The following is a 26,104-nucleotide window of genomic DNA, read 5'->3' as shown; positions in this document are numbered from 1 at the left end:
ATATACTTGATATATACTTATATAATATTATAACTTTATTACTTTTTCCAAGAGGCTTTAATTATTACCGGTAATTATGTAAAATTATTGATAAAGGTGATTATTTTAAAATTAAATTTATCACATAACCATCTGTATTAGTAATTATGTGTATAATTACCGATAATTACACATAATAACCAGTTAATCAAATTTGCAATGACATAAATGTGTATATATGAAAATATGTTTATACGCAAATCTTATAAAAGCATTGGAAATTACATTTCAACTACAAACGAGAGAATTGCGCAAGGTAGTGTAAAAAATATAATTTATAGACATATTGCCCCAAAATATTTCCAGGACAAAGTAGAGAGCGCTAAAAAGATTTATGGCACTAATAAAACGCACGCTAGTACGAAACTCGTGCGATTTCGACGTAAATTAAGAATGGAAAGGAAATTATATAATCCGCATTAACTCACCAATGGGGGTAGCACTTTTAGCAGAATTTAATTTATTTCGTGACACATACCGGACGCTCCAGTACTGACGGTAGAATTAGATTTTGGGTGCGCCAGCTTTTGTTGGGGGAAAAAGCAACTTTACCCTTTGATGCTGGACTACGACACGGAGTAAACTGTAATCTACAAAGTTAGCACCGTATTTTGAGCGGATCGATATAACGAGCTGAAAGTATCCGACAGCTTTTATCGGTGCACGGAGATTGCATTCAGCCACGACTTTTATGCGAAACGCTCCGCGACTTTGGCCGGCGCGTTACGATCGCGATACGATTCGCGCCGGAAATAGAAAATCGATGCCGTCCATTTCGAGCGGATTTAAGTTTATCTGCGAGGTTGACGTCATAGAGCTTAAGCTTAATTGTCAGGAAAGATCTTTGCTGGAAACCAGTGAATGTCAAATAAGTAAATGAATTTTCTTTATCGTATGTCGAAACTGTCAAATAATAGTTATGAAATAATAGCTATGATGACTTTATTTGTATGCCTTATATTCAATGCTAAATATAGCCATTAAATTAATTAATTTACTAAACGTGGTCATCTAATTCTGATTTTTTTTTATGAATATTTATAATCTAATACCAATTATAGGCTGTCGATCAATTTAGTCTCGGTTTAATGAGAATTGGATTAGATATCTTCTCTCTTCATCACCGTTTAGCAGTTATATAATAACGTATTTAATTGATTTTAATGAAGGGCTCTTCTGAATAACATATTTATTAAATATTTTTGTATGCCTGATTATCATAATCGAAATTCTATCAAAACAAAATTTGTTTGAAGTCAAATGAAAAATAAAATGTTATTGTGTCTCTCTTTATATATATATATATATATGTGACAAAATTTTATATTTTTACACACATTAACAGACGTAAACAAATGAGACAGACGTGAACAAATCATAAGGATTGATTTATAATGAGATTTTATACCGATCAAATCCGTAGTTAACGCTGCAGAAATTAAAATAGAGAAAGGAAATTAGCGTACGCAAGCATTCAGAGAGACAGCGAGAGATCGTAAACTTCGAAGATATATTTAGCTCACGGAACATTTGCTACGGTGTCCGAGAGAATGGAATAAAGCGCAAACATACGTTTATACAATTTATCGTATACAGACAACACGCTTTCTGATAATTCTTTGTGTCTCTGTGACAAATAATCTGATCAAGATTCCAGAATAAAAATGGCGATTTCTGGTGTGATTCAGATATAACAAGATAAAAATATTAAATTATCATGACCGTATAATCAGCGCACTCTCTATACCGTATCGATGAATATTATCGGCCATATCGGATGTGATTCGTCTTGATAACAACGGCGTGAAAAGATATGGAAAAAAAATCATCGATAATATTATCGTGGAGGCGAGAGAAGTGCGCCTCTTTCCGATCTTTTGCCTCTGTAATCACGATGCAATCCTTGGTCGATCCGTCGAAGCGGATAGAGATAAGAATTTCGTGTTACGCCAGTTACATGACTTGAATCGATTCTTGTTTTTCTTGTTTGGCTTGTCGTTATGTCTAACTGTTACGTCGTAAATCACAGCGTAACAATATAGCTATGATCGTATTCATTTTACCGATTCTTTCCATCTACATGTCTACGATAATTTTAATTGCGCGATAATCTTGTTTTATAAAATCTGTCTGTGCAGATTTATCACGAGTAATGATAACTTCTGACAAAAAATTGTCAGAATAAAATTATAATATTGGGGGATGTGTTACATGTATATTAAAATATTCACTAAAAACAAAGTGATATTATATTAACAAATTTCTGATAATATATATCTGGCACAATCCAAAATAATTTGTATGATATGTTTCAAAATAATTTTTCCTGCAAAAAATTATGAAATTTAAAAAAATTTATTGATTGTTGAAAAAATTATATGATTACTAAATTTGTTATTTATTTTTAATGTGTCAAACATGATATCTTACATTTCTTATACAGCAGAAAACATTGTAGCAACATTGCGGCAATTCTGTGTTATATGGATTTTATTGTTAATATTGGTATTATTAGATTAAACGCGCGCGGTCATATATTATATATATATATATGTATAAAGGATGTGGTGCTCACCTTCCGAATTCTCAGCCTGAACGAGTGGCAATAGGAGACAGAATACAAATACCGCAGGCACGAACAGGTGGTTACTATGGCTGATGGCCATTTTGTCCGGCAACATATGATATACACATCACGTATGTACATATACCGGTGATCGATTGGAGTGGTGGGGCTAAATTTATTATTCATGAGCGAACCCCGTCATGACAATTCTCTCCACTTATAACTATTCTAGAAGTTTTCAAAGGACGATTGGTATCTATACCAATTAATCGCGATCTATTTGCGGATTGTGAAAAGATTATGCGAAAAACTATTTATAAAAATTATCTCTCTTTTAAACTTTCTAATTGGTAAAAATAGTTATAGATACAGTCTTGAACAAACTATTTATTTGCGCGAGACAATAAATAAACGAAATGATAATGTAATACAAATTATCTTGCATTTTCAAAACTTGATTTACATATCATACGTACATATATTAACAATTTTGATAAATTATCTTTCTTTATTAAGAATGCAATCTTTATTAATTATTATATTTATTATACGTTAATTTGATTATATGATAACAAATGGTTCCAAATAATTAAAAAAAATATATTTATTTTCTTTTCGTCTACTGAAATGGGTTATATGTTATCGATGATAGCATTCATATCAATGCAGGACCAATATGATCTCGTAAATGGTACGGAAAATCGAAAGTGCCGTATCTCGTTTTGATACGCGTATTGCTTGACCGCATTTTGTATGTCTTAATAAACTATGCGTTCGATTAAAATAGTACGCTTTGTGGCCGAGTAATTTTCATTCTTCTTCGCTACGTTTAAGCGAGACACTTCGTGATTCGATTTTTGTAAATATCACCGAGATGCAGATAATGTGTTGCTATTTTAAAGGTAGCGATATAAACATATCAACAGAAACTAACCGTAAATGGCAGGTAATGCAATATCATGTATATCAATTTTGTTGAATAAAATCTTTATTTATCAAGACAGTAATATTTGTGTTGCAACAACGTTGTACACAACGAAACATTATTTGTGTCTATTAATGAATATTAAATTTTTTACCATTGTAAACAAAAAAATAAGTTTACTTTGTTTTTTATATTAATTTGAGACAAAGAAATAATGTTTCCAGTAATTTTGTATATTTATATGTCAAGGGAATGTTACTTCAAAAATGTAGGTTTCCTCTCTTTCTTCATCTTAACAGATCGACTATTAGAATTCGTCGAGGAATTGCGTGTTAGACGTTTATAAAGTATAGCAAAACTTTAGTGATGCTATCAATTAAGGTATTTATCGAGGTTGATTCCCTCTCATTGTTTTTCGATTTATTTAGATCATTTCACATTTCTTTATTAAAAAACTGTTCTTTGTCTCACTCAACTGTTGCATTTCGAACATTGTTAAAACGATTTGTTTATTTTCTTTTCGTCTACTGAAATGGGTTATATGTTATCGATGATAGCATTCATATCAATGCAGGACCAATATGATCTCGTAAATGGTACGGAAAATCGAAAGTGCCGTATCTCGTTTTGATACGCGTATTGCTTGACCGCATTTTGTATGTCTTAATAAACTATGCGTTCGATTAAAATAGTACGCTTTGTGGCCGAGTAATTTTCATTCTTCTTCGCTACGTTTAAGCGAGACACTTCGTGATTCGATTTTTGTAAATATCACCGAGATGCAGATAATGTGTTGCTATTTTAAAGGTAGCGATATAAACATATCAACAGAAACTAACCGTAAATGGCAGGTAATGCAATATCATGTATATCAATTTTGTTGAATAAAATCTTTATTTATCAAGACAGTAATATTTGTGTTGCAACAACGTTGTACACAACGAAACATTATTTGTGTCTATTAATGAATATTAAATTTTTTACCATTGTAAACAAAAAAATAAGTTTACTTTGTTTTTTATATTAATTTGAGACAAAGAAATAATGTTTCCAGTAATTTTGTATATTTATATGTCAAGGGAATGTTACTTCAAAAATGTAGGTTTCCTCTCTTTCTTCATCTTAACAGATCGACTATTAGAATTCGTCGAGGAATTGCGTGTTAGACGTTTATAAAGTATAGCAAAACTTTAGTGATGCTATCAATTAAGGTATTTATCGAGGTTGATTCCCTCTCATTGTTTTTCGATTTATTTTGAATCATTTCACATTTTTTTATTAAAAAACTGTTCTTTGTCTCACTCAACTGTTGCATTTCGAACATTGTTAAAACGATTTGGTGCGTTACTGATGTTTTTTCTGCCACGTCTAATTCGCTTGTTTGCTTTAAGAATCACATTCTTGCCAATCCGCAAGTGTTTTCGACGGCGATTTTTAATTTTTACCAATGTGTCCATGGCGGAGAATTTTGTATTATTGGATAATTTATGTTTGGTATCACTATTGTTATCGATTGCTTTTCCAAAATCGTTATAATTTTTAGTTTTCATGTCAACCTTCTTCTTAATCGTCATCTTATGAAGGCCTTGTTTAAAAATACTTTTGTCTTTATATTGATTGCCATCTTTTATAATTTTGAAATTTAATTTTGAAATTTTTTTTTTATTATTAATATTATTTATATTTTGTGCATCAGACTGATTTGTCGTTGATATACACTGACATAAATTAATGTCATTTTTAGTGTTCTTTCCTGTAATTAAAATGTTAGAATTTATATGTCTGCTAATATGCGGATAATTATCTCCGTTTGAAATGTCTTCCGATAAGTATGACAGATTTGTAAAAGTACCATTATCTTTTTTGTTTTTATCGATTAGATTTTTTAGTTTAAAATTATTTTGGGAAATCTCTTCAATTTCTTCAGAAACATGCTTGGATTTCATGCTTGGCATAGAAAAAACTTGTGTCTTTTTTGTATTTTTAAAAAATTTTGAAAATGGATATATATTTGATCTTGTATTAACATTTTCTTTGGTCTCTCTTGACATCTCAACTAGATTCTCTGTTTTGGATTCACTCGGTATAAAAGCGATTTCGTCTTTTTTTACATTAATGTTTTTGATTTCTAAATCATCACGATCATATCTATTTACATTAGAAGTTATGCCGGCATTAGAAGTTAATATATCTTTTTTCGTTTGAAATCCCGATTTTAATGAATCCTCATATGATTTTCTAATATATGTGCTATTCTCTCCTGCATTATTCTCTTCCTTGGACGATGTCTTCTGACTTTCAAGAGAGTTTCCTTGATGCTTCTCGTAGTCAGGCGATGCGAGTTCATGCTTGTCACGAGTCCATTTCTTGTCTTTTGCTATCAGCTTTGCGATTTCGGTCGCATCCACGTCAATATCGATAACAATTTCCTGGAGTGGGTTTTTATAGACTCGACAATCCCATAGCGATCTAGTCCTGAATTTGATCATCTCAATTTTTGCGATTGCCTCCTGAATTTCGATGATCAGTGCACGAAGATGTCTTAAAGAAATTTCGTTGTTGGGAAATGTCAAATCGAAACTGACGTTAACTTTCGGTTGCCAATTTGATGATGAATATTTACAGACCGCTATATCAAATAAATTAGTACATAAAATTTTATTACGTTTATAAATCTTTTAATCTCGTAAAACGTAATATTGTAATCTAACATGAGTGCGTAAGTGCAATTTAAATCAAGCTTGTCAAACATACGCAGATATGCTTTATTACTTGAAGTTTTATATATATGTAACATTAGAATATTTTTTCTCTTTATTACTACATATATTAATATTTTATTAATATTTTAATCCGCTAGAAAATAAAAAAAAGAAATGATTTTTTAAAAATAAAATTTCATTTTGCTTATATTGGAAACATGTGCGATTTCGAAATATAATACGAAATTGTCTATGTGACTAGTGAGCCGGAATGAGTTTGACGTACTTGATTTAAACAATAACACTTGTACAATAATTTCGAAAATTGCAATATAGATAATGAATATAAAAATTAAATACGTACTATTATTCTTAAAGTTAATTTAATATTAACTTAGTATGTAAATATATAATTATTGTGAAAGAATTTAAATGAAATATTTTAAAGTAAAATTTTATTCTTAATTCCACACAGTGTCCAACTTTTAAATCCAATTTTACTATGACTGTGCAATTCTGTATAAATTATTACTTATGCAAATTTAATAGGGAAAAGTAACAATAGAAACCTCTCTTGAAGTTATATGAAATAAATTTAGTTTGGAGAATAAACTGTCACACTTTTCGTTTGATTATTTACTACGATCGAAGGAAAAGCCCCTTGCGCGTGAGGATAGCCGAGTAATTTTGCTGCCTCGATTTTTTAGCGAGATATCGGAAGTTTCTGCTGCTGCTGTCGGTGACACTCGATTTTGTGGAGGCAAACTTTCTATCTCCGCGATGCAGGAGACCCTGCAAATTTAAATTGGATTTCATTGTAATGACACTCATTGAGCCTAAATAAATTAAAAATACGTAGAGACTCTTAGTAATGCAATTAAACGAGGAATTAACGTATAATGAATCAGTATATTGTCACGCGAAGATAAACTTGTATACGAATTTTATGAGAGACACGATTTGTGCGAGTTTTAAACGTATGCACAAGATGTCACGAAACATATTTCACGTCATATAAAATACTATTTTATCTACTTTTATTAATTTTTTTTATATAATTTGATACACTGAGCAGAATCAAGAATAATATTTTACAATGTATAAATTGTTTATTAAATAGCAGAGAGATAAAGTTTTACTAACCTTTAGGAGAATCACTGTAATGTGTACTACGATGGATTGATACTACAAATGAAATTATATAATATATTTTAAGAATCAAGAATTTTTTTCTTGCTGGATACAACATATTTAATCTATGGAGCTATGAAAGAGTTAATGGTGTTTAAATGTAAGACGCGTATATACGCAAATATTCAATTTATGAATTACATTTAAACAAGCTGAATAAAAACAGATTTTATACTTACTATCATCAAACAGTCTGTCTCCGACAATATCTTTGTCAGAGAATTTATTTAAAGCTGCGCCATATATTACTGAAACATTAAATAGTGTTTTTACCATCGAAGATATATATGAAGAGGAAAAAATAATTTATATATATTATAAAATATAGCATGTGCACATTTGTTGTGATGCAAAATATTTTTGCATTATAAAAAAATATATTAGTATAATTTATAAAAACGATAGACTTAAGAAACAGTCCACTCGGAATATCTATAATAAAAAGTATATTTTTATATATTTAGAAATAGATGAAATTTTATTTGAGATGACTTTAGAGTGTGTGTATGTGTGTGTGAATAATATTCTACCTGGAATTATAAGATCAGCGATCGCAACAAGCGCCAAAAAATAAATGACTGCCATGACAGTATAAATTCATATCACTATGTGTGTGCTACGATTTGTTACGATTTGCTACTTATATTCCATCCGAACTCACAATTTTTTATTGTCGCGTGGTGAGATGCAGTTTCATAGAACTAAACCTAACTATAAAATTAATTTATGAGTACAATTTTTGTCGTCTAGCAATAAAAATTGTCGTTTATTGTTGCGAGCGCAAATTGATACAAGATATTAGCGGAGGTAGTGCACAATATTTTTCTTTATCATGGTATAACTCATAAGTATATATGAGCGCATATAGATATTTGATTTATACGAAGAAACTCAAAGTGTCATTTCGTATGAACGATTTAATTTCGTTGCGACGGACGATGCATTAAAACTCGAGGAGAACGACCACCCGTATCGTCGGCCGGGTATAAAAACCAGCTTTGTTTTTCAGTGCCGTCGTCTCGTTGACAGTTTTCATTAAGTCTCATAAAATATTGACTGTGGTTTGGCCGATCTGAAATTAAGCGAGTAGATCGAGTAACAGTCGATGGGTCATTGCCAATGTAACTGGACGATAAAATTTGTAAGCGGTAATCGTGCAAAATATGTGGCGCGTTAAATTGTCTAATGGGATTGGATGTAATAATTTATCAAAATTAACATTGCGAGATGATTCGATCACGAGCGGCCAAATAGTCGTAATGATGTATGTGATATAATTTTCAGGAAATTAACATTGTCATTACACCAGCGACTGTTTCAGCATATTACAAGCATGTAATACCGCTCATACTGTTAAATGCAGTTATCTCACGTTATATTATAGTGAAAAATATAACTACATATATAATGACAGTGAATTATATAATGTAGAACGCGTTCGGATTTTAACTTTTAAATTTATAACACATCTCCAGAGTTAATAGCTAAATATTTAAATTTATTTAAAATAATGAACGAGAAATTAATTAAATGAGAAATTGTAGTTCTGCATAACTTGTTATTAATACATATATATGAAAAATAATTACATATGAAAGTAAATATAGATTGCAGTTAACCATATATTTTTGCTTTAAAAATGACGGATTTTTGCGAGTTATTTAATCACAGTTCTCGCAGTACATTTACAAACAAGCATTTATTTCCTTATTATATATTGTGTCACGTTTGACTGTTATTTTATTTATCATAAATATTGTGACTCCGATACGCTTTATCTGTTGGGAACAATTAATGGTCACCATATGCAACTACGGACGAGATGTCATCTTGGATTTATGAAGCGCCGTGATTTTACGACATTTTGAAATTTGCAGTTTTACATGACTGCGCTATAGCGTATATGCCTCGATAATTTCGCCCAAAACGTACGCTTGCCGTTAGTTTCGGACAGTTAACTAATGTTTCGTACAACCAGTTGCAGTTTCGTACAACAAGATATTTGCTTGCTGCGTCGTATCCCCAATATAATTATATTTAAAAACTGAAAAGCGAAAATTATATGTTTTATAGATTGCAGCGAGAGAGAGAGAGAGAGAGAACTCTCTCTTCCATACTTGCTTCGCAAGCGATAAAAGATAAATTCAAGTTGTAATAGTTTCGCGACGTGGTTGATGGAGTACCGTATTAATTATCGAGCGCTCATTATATAAGAATTTCTAGCTGGAGGTGAAGAATTGCACGAAACTGCGATTGCAAATACCGTTTGTAATTAAATTGAAATAGAAGAGAATTGCTACGATATTAAATTCGACACAAACAATTATATCTAAATTAACCAATATTTGATAATTTAATACTATATAATTATGATTGTTATTATAAATTAATTCCTGTGTTATTGAATAATCTAATTATCTTATCGAAACTAAAAATTGAAATTTTATGATTTTATCACTATACTCAACTTTTTAAACATGGGTATGTTTATTGGACATAAATAGATTTTAAATTGGATATATCGATTGATTTCTTTCTTTCTCTTTTGCGACATTAATTTTTTTATCATTTAAAATGTCATCGATGACCAAATAGATTTTCCCTAATTTTTCCCTTAATAATTATATGAGTGCTGACAGCATTTTTATACTTTTAATACTAGATTTTAAATGTTTTGCTACCATGATAAATTAACTAACGAATGCTACTATTTCTTTTTCAGCCGACTATTTTCGGAACAGTAGCCTCGGATCTGAACCCCAAGGACGGAAATAGCCGAAAGGTGAGCGTTAATTTTTGAATTTTCCTTATTATCTTATCAGCTGCATTAATGATTATCATCGCAAGAGAGAAAAGCATTTAAAGAGCGGTGATAAAGAATAAGTCCTCTGTTAGGCAACGTCTGTTGCCGACGAGGATTTTCATCTTTTCGCGTTACATCACCCCAGAGGGAAACTTTCCGGAAACCTTAATGAGTAAAAATTGCTGCTAAGTTGCTGGCTCCGCTCTGCTAACCATTCCGAAATAAAACGGCTGGCTGCGCTAATTAAAAGTAACAGCGCTACCAAGTGGTTGTTCACCCTATCCGGTAGTTCTTCCTCTCGCGGGGCTAACACACTAAACCTTGCAAACTTTCCCTTTTCCGGCCACTTGCGCGGCATCCTAATCGTGGAATCATGCATAATGAGCACTCATAACTATGTTACTATTGAAATATTTAAGTTAAACAACTTAAAACATGTTTAAAAAATTTATCGCAAATATTAATGCAACGAATGTTTTAAAATTTATAGAGATCATAGAGTTTATATAGGATTGATTACATCCGTGTTTGATGGAAAATAAATCTTTTTTTTTGCTTCTATACATTACTAGACATATCTATATGTAATGAATATTCACGCAGATGATATAATAACTCCCTATAAAAGATAAATAACAATTTCTCTATATATTACTAACCGTGTACGCATGATCATTAAATCCTCTCTGGGCGATACTATTACCAGATGCACCGATAACGCTGCGTTATACTTGCACGTATGTGTATTTTAATTATATTATCAATTAGCTATTAGCCGCTAGTAATTGAAAATTTAGAATAATTTTCGAATGATTGGAACTGTTTCGATTTTTACAGACACATGTATCAAGAAAATAATCTTTAGATATTCATCATATAAGGCTTATAAAAGTCCTCTTTCTATCTCTCTTTCAAAATGCGTATATTGCATTAATTTATTGCTATGTTAAAATTTCGATTACTTCAAAGTTGCGTCACTTTAAAAATAAACGACTCATATAATGTCGTATTTAAGTATAAAAGTGTATATAATAGCTTTTGCAGAAATAGTTTGCAAATACAATCACTAAGAATGTTAAAGAAAATGCGTCATATCGAAGATTATATTGAAGAATTAATTAGAGCAGGCTTCTGACTGCTATTCATATACTGAAAATTAATTACCCATTGCTTTATTAGAAAGTACATGTTAATCGCTCCGTTAACCAGATTCTGGTCCGACATGCCATATTTCTTCGAAACAGGTCTCGAACATTTCACGATGTCTGCCAGAAACCATAAATACTCGATTATGATATTAATAGACATTTCCCGGGAATTTCGGAGGATTGTGTATGAATGCAAAATCGTAAATTTGAAAAAAAATTTTATCGTCACGATATACGCATCTCGCACCTATTAATACGGTGGATCGTTTTGGATTTACATGTTCGCACACTATGATTACATCCACGACACAGTAATATACCATGTAGCATATTTCGGCGCGATGTGTCCCGCGTGATGGAAGAGTAAGCATCACGGCGGTCGCACGCGCGCTGCGTGCAACACGATTAATATGGAACCGCCGAGTAATTTCGGTCAGATTTAGTAACGCAGCTGTCATGTGGCGTGAAAAAAATTTCCGCGCGAACAAAAAAGGACCGTGGTGGACACGCTTGGCACGTCTGAAAAAGCAATGCCGCTTTATTTTTGCCCGCTATTTAATTGTGCGTCTCCCTCTCTCGCGCCGCTCTGCGTGAACTCAATTTATTAGCGTACGGGGAATACTTTGGATCGCGGACGGGTAATTAATCGCGTAGCCTCTGTTAATGCGCCTGTATTAATGTATATGCCAATTAGATTCGGTTGTGTGGTAGTTCGATATATATGTGTATATATCACGGGGCGAGGTATAAATCTACTGTAAGTTATGGAGTCCGTGTAATTTTCAGGACACTTTCGAACGATTCGTGAGCGATACGAGTCGGTATTTTATTGTCACGTGAATTTAGAGAATTATGCCGTCTATATGTTAGCAAAAAGTAAAAAATCAGAGAGTGAGAGAGAGAGTTATTTAAATTTGATATAAATCTAACGAATGAACAAGATACTCGGTTTTTAAAACAATTTTTCTATTATGCTAAATTCTCTCTTTTTTATATTGACACACATATCCGATGAAAATTATTCAGTTTAATTATATATTAGAATATTACTAACAATGGAATATTTTCAAAACCGCTAGCATTTCATTTTCACGCAATTGCAATTTTTTCTTTGCAACCCATGCAGCGAATTTTCGTTGACGATTCATCGTGTATTATTCAAAGCGTTTTTCTATCGCGATTGCACAAAAGTCGCCTTGTGTCGTGAAAATCACGTCAGTTGCAAGGAATTCTTCTATCTGTGCAGTTATCGACATAAACGAGATTGTCACATGATGTTAGATGAAAATAAGAGCGACAGCAGTGTCGAGAGAAGAGCGACGATAGAGATGAAAAAAATAAAAATGCATATCGAATGAAGTAAGGAATTCAATGAAAGATTTCTGTCGTATTTACTGATATCAAATATTGCTGATAGCGCAAAAGGAATACCGATTCTTGTTTGGTTATAAATATTAATATATCTGTTGCTTAAATATCACTTTCGCATATCATACGATAAATAGAAAGGCAGAGGAATCATATTTATTTATACATATTTATACATAGATTTTATAACTATATAATATGAACGGTTTGTTTCTTATTTTCTAATGGAATATTAATTTCTTTTGAAACTTTTGATAGTAACAATTGATAGATATATAATATATATAGATAATTTTTCTTTAATTATTTTATGTATTTATCACAAATATTAAAATTGAGAGAGAATTTTAATAGAGAAAAAAAAATTAAAAATAATTCTTTTTCTATTTTTTTATATTATTTAAATTGATAGAAGGAAAATATTGGATTAGAGAGACAAATTGCACAAAAAGTAAATAAAATATTAGAAATAAAAATGTTGAATAATCGAGAATAAACTTTTATAAAGTTAATTAGTCTTAACTGTAAGTTATTAGTATGTTTAGTAGTATTTTGATATCCGTGCAATTACGCAATATGAGCTTATATAGACGGAGCAATTTAGAACTTTAGAGCGTTGAAAAGTAGTTTTAGTGAATGCTAGAAAGTGCAGATAGATTAAAGAGAGTAAACATGATATCTCCGTTAATTTACCCGATTTACTATATCACATCAAATTTGTGATATACATTATTGCTTCACAATTATATTTCATATTTGGTATAATTATTTTTGTAAGATATAATTTTTTTAGCAGACTTGAATGTCAATTGGCGGGGGGCGTATGGATATAAAAAATAAGTCGATCCTCTTCGTAACAATTATTCCGTTAATTTAATTTAATACGCGTTAAAATGTCATGTTAATTATTAACACAATCAAACTTTTTTTTAAAAATAGTTTACAATACTTTTTGTATACTTTACATATTTTACATATTTACATATGTTAAATAATTTTTTTTTTCAAAAATTTGCCTTTAAATGTTTTCGACGATCATGCATTAGAAAAAAGTGTACGGACAATGCTGAAAAAGGATGAGGATATTCTCCGACTATTCCAATCATGGAGATGGATCATAAAAGCCGCTATTGTCCATCGAGATCCTCGAGATTCTCGCAAACGTGCGGCTGGCTGAATTATCTTTATCTCTTTCATCTAATAACAACTCGTAATGCTGAGGAATTAGAATGGTAAACGCGTTGGGAGTGGTAAAACGAGCGCTTTAGCACGATGTCGATGAAAAATTTTCTGTGAGCGTCAGGCTTGGGTTACATTGTCGGATGGCATCCGCGAACGACAACAATAGTATAACCATAACGCGTTAAGAGCTACCTTTATGATCCGAAGCATAGAAACCGGATAAGCCGACATGCTTAAATGTAGTAGTAACGAGGTTCCCAAAATTGCTCCTACGAGGTAGTGGAATGTCCGTTGGTGCTTATCAGACGGTTTATAGCTAGAATGAAAAGGGAAGAAGTAACAGAAATTTTGAGAGTAACATACTATACTATAAATGCGATTCTTTGTTAATAACGATGCGTTACGATACGCGATTAGCGAATATTGATGAGATTATAGCCGATGACATCGGATAGAATTGGCGCGTTTATATAAAGAGACGCAGAAACGGGGTAGTAACGGATATTTTCTCCGTACATATTGTTTCATGCTTTTATCGCGTAATAAACGGACGAGCGAAAGATCGATGCGCCGATATGTTCTCGGCGTTATCGCATGGACAATGGCCCGATTGGGGGGGAAAAAATATGCAGTTTGCTGGAATGGTCGTGCGTACCTGTAAATTTTCACGCGAGCGATATAAATTCATGGGACGTCGGAAATGGTGCAGTCTCGCTGGCGCTTTTTTGTTTGTCTCGTTGATTCTTATTTAATCTCGACTATCTCGAAAGGAATATGCGTGACTTTTTTGCACGATAAAGGCATTTTGTGCGGAAATGCTTTATCTGCTCTCCTAAATTGAATCAGTGGAAATATCACTGATTAAGCAGACACAAGACTTTACTGAAGATCAGTGAAAGATTTATTGATTTTCAATGAAAATACTTACATTTTGCTTCTTCGTCCTATGGTTTATTGATTATAGCAATAAGATTTCAGTGAAAAGTTAGTAATAATAGTACATATTAGCTTTTAAAGCTTTTTTTCTTATTTATTTTGGATTGCTACTTTTTGGAGAGAAACCCCCACACACACACATATCTGGAATGAAACACATATAACTATAGTATTCAAACATTGTAATTATCAATAACTATTCATTGCTTATCAGCGCTAATACGTTGATTCCATTTAAGAGAGTAAGTTTAAAGTGCATACAGCGTAATTAATTAAAATTAAATTTTCTTTAATCAGCTCAGAGAGCTTGTTCTTTTTTTTTTTTATAAATAGTGTTTAAAGAGAAACGATTTGCAAGAGAAATTGACATCAAGACATCGAATCATGATCTTCAACTTTTAATAGTGAAGAGTAACGTAGAGCCCCATTGTTATGATCCATAACAATTGATCCAGAATCAGGATCAGTTAAACAACGCGAATATCAGTGGGATGAAATCAGTTTTTGACCGACCGTTGACCGGTATAATCGATACTTCCCTTAACACACTCGCGACGCTTTGAATCAACGCTAAATTCGCATTTTGAATATAGATTCGTTTCACGTTTGCGCGAATGAGAGGCCGGAAGGTTCGTTCAGACTTAATCGCGCACACATGTATATGGCGGATAATGCAGCCTCTCCATGCCGTTACGAGCGCGATGTGACTGCACGGCGTACGATGATGATGGCGACACGACATGGCGATGACGATGGTGATGGTTGCGCCAGTTTAACCACGGGGAACGGGAATTGTTGGTATGGAGAACGGAGCGTCAATCACTGCATTTGATATCATCATTGCCGGCGGCGACCTAGGTGCTAGTCGGCTCATAGATTACAATATGCCACACATATTGTAGCTCCGATAGAGAACCGGAGAGAGGTCTGTGGCGCGGTACAGAGCGAAATCGGATGAGAAAGGGATGAAGAGGGTGGGAGGTGGTGTTCTCTGTGCGCATATTGCGCACGACAATAACGTGCGCTTCAGTGTCGCATGATATGCATACATATATATATATATACTGTGACAAGAAAGTTTTAATCATTATCAGGAGCTAGCCTGATGTTGTGCCTTATCTCAGTGTGACTAGTGTGCGCTTCTCGTTTGTCAGCGTATTGATCGACAAATTACTATATCGTGTATCCAAGAATGACGACAAGAAATAAAGCGAGAAGTAAAAAAAAACGGCGGAAGAAAAAGATGGATGAGGTTGTGCAAACATACTGTGTATCATACACGCTCTATTACGACCCTTTCGTGCGTTAAGCGCGATCATTTAACGGGCGATTACCTACAGCTTCGTCATTGCTATGCTCATTTGCAAGTGTGTTCTTGATGAGTTTTACCCCAAGAGTCCAATTATACGTATATATTTCTTCTAATTGTTATGTATGATATCTCATTAACTTTTTCTAATGAATTCTGTGGAGGATCTTTTTATAAAATTTTACTTTAAGCATGCAGTCATTATTTTTAGAAGTACATAAACGATACAATAATATGTAGTTTTGAAATCTTGGATTTTTAATTCAATATTGAATTTTGATATTTGATTGACTTAAGAAAAAATTAGATTGGTAAATAACATATTTATTTAAAATTGCTAACGCTATTTTTTATTCGTGTATACTTTTGAATATAGTATTATTTATCAATATCGAATTTCATAAAGTCTCATGTATTTTTTTAGAGTATTACGTTTGTAAATCACATAAAAAATTTTTACTTTGCTATTTTTTATGATTGTGCTTATCTACTATGTATATCTTTACGTGCTCTCTATTTATTATTTTCTTCTTTTTTTTTTTGTTTTATTTGATACATTCGTTTTTAGTAAAGAATATTACTACTATAAATTATCAGAAATTATTATTTTATAATTAATTAATAAGTTTTAAGTTTTGTGGTTTGCGCCACATTTCTGAGAAAATTATAGTTCGCGGATCGCTCATGATTACATAATCCCTTCTTGCTTTTCGTGCGAGCGAGAACGTTATTTGTTCACGAAGAATTTGTAAACGTCAGCACGTAATGTCTCGTCCTGTGGGAAAGATAGATCTCGGCAGCGATATAACTTCTCCATCCGTCAGTCTCTCCATCCAGCTTGGAGAAACGAGCTTTCCCATCACGCGAGTAATTACGAATAACTAGTCTAGTCGTAACAGCAGCGGTTCTCTCGCGATACTGGTGGGTGGCGGTGATGATGGTGGGCAAGTGATAAATCGAATCTGACGTAGAGAATAGTGTCATACGTTGCGTACGTAGCGTATGCCAGCTTGCGCATGTAGACGCGTACAACACATTTATATTCGTACGAATCGGAAGCACTCGGCCGGAATGCAGTCATCGTCGAAAGGTTATCGTTAGTCGCGAGTAGCCAGCTGGAACGTTTAATACGACGAAATGCCGACGCAACGATCGGGATAAAGCTTATGTCAGCCGCGAACGTGCTGGACTGCGCTCAATATCGTCATTGTTGTAACGATCTGTTGAAGCTTTTAGTGCATCGTTAAAAGATATCGACGATACGTTCTGACCAGCGCTCGCCCACAGCCAGTGTGACCGTAGCACGTGACGTGATATTCTAGGCGGCTTTCTCTGCACGATATATATATATATTTTTTTTCAATTGATTTTGCAAGTTAATCGCTTCAAGCTCGCAGCGATTTTCCGCTAACTATTTTCCCTCGAGGGAAAATGCGTTGATCTCGAGCCGATCAGTCGCCTGCGAGCTGCCATTCACTTTTTTCGCAGCCATAAAAACTTCTTTTCATTATATCGAGCAGAAATAAAAAAATGTTACAAGTATCATCTTCTTATACGAAATGCGAATCTTTCATTTCCAGGCGCTATTCCTTCGGAAATTCAATCGGATCGAGGAGATTTCTCGGCTATGAGATCTTTTGATCTCGCTTCTGGTTTCGACGTTTTTATCAGGTTTAATAAAATTTCACGAATATATACTGGCCGATTAAAAGGAAGGTTATAAAGTATCTGCAATTTTATCGACCTTGAAGCAGAATTCTCGTCCGCCATCACATACAAAAGTATCATCGTTTCAACGCTCAGCTCTGTCGCCTGTATTCGCTTGGCGGGCTTTGCGGACGGATATCGAGACGAATTTGCATAATCTCTGGTTAAAGCGGTCGATGTTTCGACCTAGAAACTGCGCCACACGGATTTCATGTCAATATCGACGATTTTACTGATAGCGTTATCGGGTTTGCTTTATGCAATATTGTTGTTTCTTTATACAATGCTCTCGCATAGCTTACTTAATTCAAGAGTTATAATACTTAATGACATTCCAATTTATATTACATATCTCATATTGAGCAAAAAAATTTTGATTTTTTGGCATTTTTGGAAAAAGGAATTGCTCTGCTAAAAAAATAGGCATTGATTAATATCATTTATTTCGATGTTGAATTGTTTATTGAATCGTAAAATCTTGATATGTTGGAAAACTGTTCGAGTAAATGGATTTAAATATAAATTTTTAGCAAGTATACTTTTAAATGTGAAAATTTGCAATTTATTTTAACATAGATGTTGGATTTATATTATATAACATACACGCAAATATATATTTAAAAAATTTAGTTAAAAGCGATCTCTATTTGATATGTTTTTGAAGACAGAGATGAAAGAAATAATCAGCAGATTGCATAGATGTACAGTTTAATAAAAAATGTAGGTTATAAGTATAATAAAAATTTATGAATATTGTATTCTTTTATTCTTTTTATGTAAGATATATTTTTGATAGACATCTGATAAATTTGAATTTTTGATTAAATAAAAAGTTGCTTATTTTATTGGATGAAATATGATGATCTCATCTATCTTGCCTTTCAAATTTTACAATCTTATAACTTTTACTAGCTCTATGATTATCACACATTTGTCCTGACAAATAAACAAATCGACGAAAATTGCAAATTTTCATAGAATAAATATAATTTCCAAAATTGCAATTTGTTAAAGACAATTACAGCTTTATCTATTATGGCGCATAAATATAATGCTTTGCGTCTTTTTTAAAATTTATATTAGCAAGAGAACGTTTTATTTAACAAGCGGAGATTTGGTTTTGAAAACGTACGAGCAAAATAGTCGCTCCAATCTCTCGTCTACCAAATCTATCCGCCGACCATCGGCGGAATCACGTCCATGGAAATCCGAACATCCGTACAACTTGTTTTGTTCACGCATGATACGGCAAGCGGAAGTTCCGTTCGCGGGGTTCGTCATCGGCCTGCGGATGGTACATACCGCAATGGTACACCAACTGTACTTGCCAAGCGTGCCGAGCAGCCCGTGTACCAACTGCGTTCGCGACTCGGATGCCGCGCGCGTCCAGGTAATTTGTCACCACCATCCCCGCGGCGACGGTGGTGGTATCGTTCGCCCTCTCTTCTCTTCCTCTTCCCCATCTTCCCCGATGGGCTTTAGATTAATTACCCCTGTCCGGGATGCGCGCATGGTCAGGTGTCACAGCTTACGCACGACGACTCGCGCCGCGTCCCGGACCGCTCGCTTAATCATCGGCGGCTCGACGATTCTCGAGTGCTGGATGAAGAGGAACAGATAAGTTGTCATACACCGCACATTTGAGATAGACATTATGATTACAATAATACGAGAAAAAACTCCCGCCCACATCTATAATTACGAATTTTTTTATTGGTTTTTTTATATATTTTTATCTCATTCGCAGAAATTTGTATCGATAATATAAAAAAATATTGTGATTAATTGTCTGCTGACGCGAGAGATCTACAGTTTTGTAAAAAAATCTTTGTTTTTAGAGAAAAATAATTGAAGCTAAATGTCATTTATGAAGAGATTAAAATTTAAAGAGTATGTTAATAGAATCTCAAAAATCCGATTAAAGTCATTATCTCTTTTCTCTCTTTTTCTCTGTCTCTTTCTCTGTATCTTTTTGGTTCTTTTTTTTCGGTAATGTACTCCACTAGTTAAACACAATCTAATTTAATCCTTTTAAAAGGTCTAATTTTGCACTACTGTACAAATAAATACACCATGGTCGGTTGCACATCACGCGTCTATCCCTTCTCTCTCTTTCTCTCTCTCTCTCTCTCTCTCTCTCTCTACTACCTTTTCCCATCCCCATCCCCGTCAACCGCTCAGGCTGCTAGTGGACACGGAAATTGCCCGATCTAATTTCCTCTCAAACGTGCTTCCACTTTCCGAAGCTTTTCGACATGCCGCGGTACGAAACGATTTTCCGCCAGGACGATAAATAAAGACCGATTCGATGAACGCTCGCTAACTATCGCGTTAAATGGCCGCTTCAACGAACGATACGCTACAGTTTAACAGTACTATCTTGCATTGATTTTACATTAAAGAACTGATTTTTCACAAATGCAATAAGTAATTTACGATACTTTTGCTAATCATAGTACATTGATTTATAATTAATTTTGTAGCGCGTCAATAATGGAATCCGAGAGATTGTCAAATATTTGTTCAACAACCATAAATTCAAAATAAATTATGAATTTTGCCAGACAAAAAAATTTAATTATTTATGTGTATATATATAGCAAGAAGTTTTCATGGCAATAGGTCACGATGTAATCGACGCATCGTATTAAATTCAGCTGACCGATAATGTTACACGTTATCAATATATGTATGTCTATACTATCTATAAAAATAATGATAAATATCGACAAATTAGCCGCGTATGAACAGCAGATTAATATAATCAAAATAAAAATTTGTAGAACTCGGAATAAAAGAAAGTTTTGAAATTATTATATATATAATATAATAATTATTTATAAAATTATATTTATAAGGATTATTATATATATGATTATACTAATTGTGCTGTTAATACGCGATTAATTTATCGATATTTATCATCATTTCTATAGACAGTATGGACATACATATATTGATAACGTGTAACATTATCGGTCAGCTGAATCTAATACGATGCGTCGGTTATATCGTAACCTATTACCATGAAAACTTCTTGCACGTCTTATGGCTCTTGAGCAACAGCGCAAAACTTTCGCTGAGAATTCGAAGCCAAAGTTTTGCCGTTGCAAGAACCAAGATAGAAGAGACATCACAAGTCCCGCTTCATTATTAACTCTACCCGGAGCAAAGTGGCTGAACTTCATTGATCCCAGAGTGGTGCATCTAGTATATTCCTTTTGTCTTTCTCGAGACTAACGTATAGACATCTTTATACGGCTGCAAATTAAATCAAAGTTATTTCTTAGAAATTATTTATTGCATTATTATAACACATGGAAATTTTAATATCGTATTATGATCCGACAAGAAGATTATTTTATATTGATAAACAAGATAAAAAAAATTTTTATTTTTCTACTGTGTTTTCATACATGTACTTCTATAGTATCTATGATTCTTTGGCAATTTAATTTTTTTTTTTTATGGTATAATTACTAATTAAACTTGAAAAGACACAGAGAGATCTATATATATATATATATATGTATAATATTATATAAAGAGGAGAGAGTGCACACAGTGAAATGTTTTGCATTTAAATAAATAAAAAACAAATTTTTGCAACTATTTTGTTAATCACATGTACATATGCATCTGATCGATTGAGGCCGAATACGATACCTATGAATACTTTTCTGAAAGTACGCGTTTACAAGATTATCTTGCTTTCAGACGCCATCAAAAATTTAACGTAATGGATGGTAACGAATTCGTCATTCGGTTCATCGTGGTACTACACTCTTCGCAGTCGAAACTTTGTTTTTTGCAGACACGTTATCGTTCTGTTCTTTTTTTCATTTATGGGATCCGCGCCATGGCACCAAGTAGGAAGGTCTGTCTCGCGTCTCGTGATGGTTTGCAACTTTGAAATGTGATGCATGACTGGCTATTGGGAGAATGCAAATTGAAAATCAATATTCCTCAAACCACGAGGTACGAGCGACGACGGTTCCGCAGGTTGAACGGCAAGCAGAACTTTCGAGACGGAAGAAGAACTCCGTGTACTTTCCCGCGTGAACTCCACCAACCGAGAAGAATGCCTTGCATCTGTTCTTGCATCCTCGCGTCTCGTCGTCCTGTAAAAAACTAAAAGACACTAGAAGATAAATAGAGAGCTCATTCTTGACATCCTTTATTCGTATCAAAGACGCTAGATATTAATCAATTAGATATATTAATTATTTTAACGTAGTTATAATCTGCTGGATCATTCGTGTTCACGTTTTTCGAAAAGAAAAACTATTAAGAGATTGCTTTTTGCACCATTATATATCTAACTTGAAGGTTAGATCTCGTTAAGAAGGAAGAGAACGAGCGATTTTCTATTGAGCACGTTCGCCGTTCCATTTTTCTTGGGCAATCAATTAAAGGTTAATCCCTTTGCAATCTCTTTCAGAAAATTTTTCTTTTTATACCTGCAAGTCTCTTTATTAAGTTCTGGAATATATATATATATATATATCTACATGCGCGTATATTAGGTGCTTTCCCCTACTCAGCGCGTACTTTTGTCTAGAAAAATTACATCCGCAAAGTAGCTTCGAATTTTGTTGCGCTCCGCGGGAACGCTATCAAGGCTTGGGAGGCAACTATCGACAGTTAGAACGAAAAGTTTTGAATCAAAAGTGGATTCGATCTGCTCTCGGTATCTAAAAGAAATCTTCGCAGTTCTTTCCTTTCGCTGCTATTTCTTTACTCTCTGCTATGCTCTCTTATATTTCTAAGTTGATCAAAACTCTTGTTTCAATTGTTCTTATTTCACATCGTCGCTGCAAAAGAGAGAATGTACAAATATTTTAGAAATCAAATCTAATTAAGGAAAACACGCTATATTTTTTATATCACTGATAAACTTTTATATGGTGAAATTAAATCGGAAAAGCAAAATTTAATACATGATTGACAGAGTATATACACTTTAACATTATTGGTATCCTAATAATTGAAAAATATTAGCTTAGATTAAAAGATATTTTAATTTACGATTAATTTTCAAGCAAAACGACGTAATAATAAAAATTATCATTTTACATATTTTGTAAAAAAAGAATACAGTTTTATCATTTTTTTATAAATCTATACTTTTTTTCTATTTGTAAAACAGAAAGTAGAAAAAGATACAACTAAAAACTACGGATTTACCATGATTAATATTTGGAAATAACATGAATTATGATTTAATTAATAAAATGGATATATTTTCCATAATTTGAGTCATAGATCTTGAGTATTATATTATTAAAAGTGCGAACGTTGGTAATATAACCATAATCCAGAGCTAATTAGATTAAAAATTGAGAAAATTGATGATGTACGCTTTCATACAAAATTTGGTAATAACTTGTTACCGTAGCTTTTAGCGAGATTACATTCTCGAGTTTATTAATCGCGAGTCATTATTTTGAAACTTTCTCTTTCGCGCTGAACGACATTCCTTTTGACACTAAATAAATATTTCGCCGACATAATTTGCTTTATTAATCCGGGCTTTTATTAATTCTTCTTCTTAGTTCTTTTTTACAAGTTTATTTTTTAATTTGCACCTGCATCATTTCGAAAGTTTATAACTGTTAAAACATAATAATTTAAAATTTCTGATAACCAAATTTCTGCATTCTTGTTTACAATATGTAATATATTACAAATTCTCGAATATGTGTATTTACGCACGTAAAAAATCTATGACAACTAAAATATTTTTAAAATGTCTTTTCCGTATTTTCTTTAAACGTGTATGGGTATGATTCTGTCCCTATTGTTTTACTAAAACTTGCTTCGGATCCATAGCATTAGATTATATCAGCAGCCACTATAAAATCCCTGACTATGCAAGGCCGCTACGAAATCCTAGATAACATCCTCGATCGAACTTTTCCAAGATCAGAAAAGCAGTCCGTCAACATAATAGAATCATAAACAGAGACGAGAGTTTCTGACGGTACCCTTCGTTGTCGCACTTGTTTATCTCCTGGTTCCTTAAACTCTTCCCAAGTGTACCGTTATCTCTCCATGCATTAAAATAATCGACTCAAGTTTTGCCAAAAGTTTGCAGCACTGCTAGAATTTCACGCTCATTCCCTCTCGCACTATTTCCTTTATCGTATCCTTTGTGCCTCGTTCTTCATCAGATTGTTCGTTATATAATTATTTCGCTTCGTTGAGATTTGAATAAGTCCAGAAAAAATGCTAGATATAAATATTATATATACGAAAAAAAATATAATGCGAGAAATAATCTTATGTATAATAAAACGATCGAGAACATACACTTTATTTTGCAATAATAAGATTTTCTCCTTTCAATATTTTCTTGAAAAATAACTCATGTACAATCAAATGCGAATTTCAGTCCGATTCTATTCAATATATTAACATTCAATACTAGATAGTATTGAATTTAATCTTAAGAACTGCAATTTTAAGAACTACTGAATATATATTTATTGTATTATACAAAATATTGCTAAAATTATGCTATATTAAAATTAGTATAAAACAGATTTGCATTTACTCGCTGATGATTATTATTGTTTTCAATATCTTTTTGACGTCATTATTATTATCGGCATAGTTCTCGTCATTTTGGACATAAAAAACTGAAAGGACGTGCAAAAATCAAATGACGAAATTATCCTGTTTATTTTGTATTATATTAATATATCTCCAATTGTCAAAGAATCCTTTCTTCCACAAATATTACGCTTGTACTTACAAGTAAAAGCTCGTATGTATTATGCTCGATTGATAAGAGTGTAATGATATAATTGTTAATATTATTACAAATAATAGATCTTTATGAAAAAATTTGTACAGTTTGTCTTCCGATTTTATTGCATTGAGCGTAATGGCGAATTTAGACACAGAATTGCACTTTCGGAAACTCATATTGAATTCCAGAAATAATTCTATTCCAGAATACGAAACAACTTCTCCCGTTTTTCCGGCGATTCGTATAAGTTTTGTATTATTCATGACAATGTGCGATGGATATTTCGCGGTTTTATAAAATTCGCAATAGTTACGAAGATGAAACTAGATCCAAATCAGCTACGTTGTATCAACACATTTGCCATTGATAAATATTGTATTGTCTGCTAATAGACATCAAATGGTCATAATTATTACAGGACTAATATATTTCCGGAAATCACAAGAATTTAAAATGGATAATATGGGATGAATTGCACGATAAATGATTATAATAATTAAAAAATAAAATTTATTTTACGGAAATTAATATATAACGTATAACAATTAATCGATATTTAAAAGAAAATCAAAATTATTCAAGGTTTCTTAATTATATAAATTTTGATCTTGCATGACTTTCCACATTTACATTAATATAACGGTGAATTTGACTTATTGTTAGTAATTATTATGACATATATTAAAGAATAGTTTGGATGAGACGATTACTTCAAAACGCAAAGGCCTCTAGAGTAAATGAGAGAGATGAATACAAAGTTTCAGCCACGAATGGCCCCACAGAAATTTCAAATGCTCAAGGGACAACAATCTCATCTCGGAGGTGCAAGTAACTTTGTCCATTTTGTCACTTGTTTATGGAACTTTTGACACAATTCGTGGCGGAACATCAACTCGTTTCTCCTCTATTGATGTCTCGCAATTTTTAGAAGCTAGCGAAAAACTTCGACTATCTTATTTTTGAACTTCTATTCGTGTGTCCTCAAATAAATATAATAGCTATCGTATCACAAAAACGTTAAAAAATAAATTGAAATGCGATTAATCAGCAACATAAAAATTATTAAATTAATTTTGAAGCAATCAATTGGAGTACATTGTAATTTTATTTTATATATTGTTTTAGTTGAGAAAATGGTTATATATTTGATATTTTTATAATTGAGTTTTGAAAATTGAAATTTGTTTAATCTTTTTGTGTTTATTTTTTCGTGTGCTTAAGCAAATCAATGTTAAAAAAGTATATATTCTATTTTTTTGCGTGTTTTATTAAATATTTTATAAATAATTAATTATTAAAATAAAATTTTTAGAGAGATGTTTGTGATACATCTAAAATCTCAAACAACTGAAAAGAAATAGGCTATTGGATATAAATAACTTATATGCGGATCAGGAAAATGTTTATATTTTAGTGAATAAAAATTATTTAAATTATGTTTATAAGAATGGAATTAAAAATTTTATTTTGATAT

The 26,104-nt window shown here is 32.5% G+C and overlaps 2 protein-coding genes across 2 annotated transcripts in view; one reads left to right on the top strand and one right to left on the bottom strand.

Annotated features, from left to right (window-relative positions):
* Positions 1-2,760, bottom strand: part of LOC115243670 — an 8,001-nt gene extending 5,241 nt beyond the window's left edge. Inside the window, exon 1 of the mRNA XM_029820831.1 lies at positions 2,615-2,760. Coding sequence (XP_029676691.1) covers positions 2,615-2,720 — 106 coding nt within the window. The 5' untranslated portion in view covers positions 2,721-2,760. The remainder of the gene's footprint in view (positions 1-2,614) is intronic.
* The window catches only part of LOC115243590, a 273,190-nt gene that overhangs the window by 96,601 nt on the left and 150,485 nt on the right, over positions 1-26,104 (top strand). The window contains exon 3 of the mRNA XM_029820717.1: positions 10,146-10,205. Coding sequence (XP_029676577.1) covers positions 10,146-10,205 — 60 coding nt within the window. The remainder of the gene's footprint in view (positions 1-10,145; positions 10,206-26,104) is intronic.

The sequence above is a fragment of the Formica exsecta genome, unplaced genomic scaffold (genome assembly GCF_003651465.1).
Source record: "Formica exsecta isolate Colony F162 unplaced genomic scaffold, ASM365146v1 scaffold72, whole genome shotgun sequence".
NCBI classification, from domain to species: domain Eukaryota; kingdom Metazoa; phylum Arthropoda; class Insecta; order Hymenoptera; family Formicidae; genus Formica; species Formica exsecta.
The sequence above is the reverse complement of the archived record's forward strand: the minus strand, read 5'-3'. Positions and strand labels throughout refer to the sequence as shown.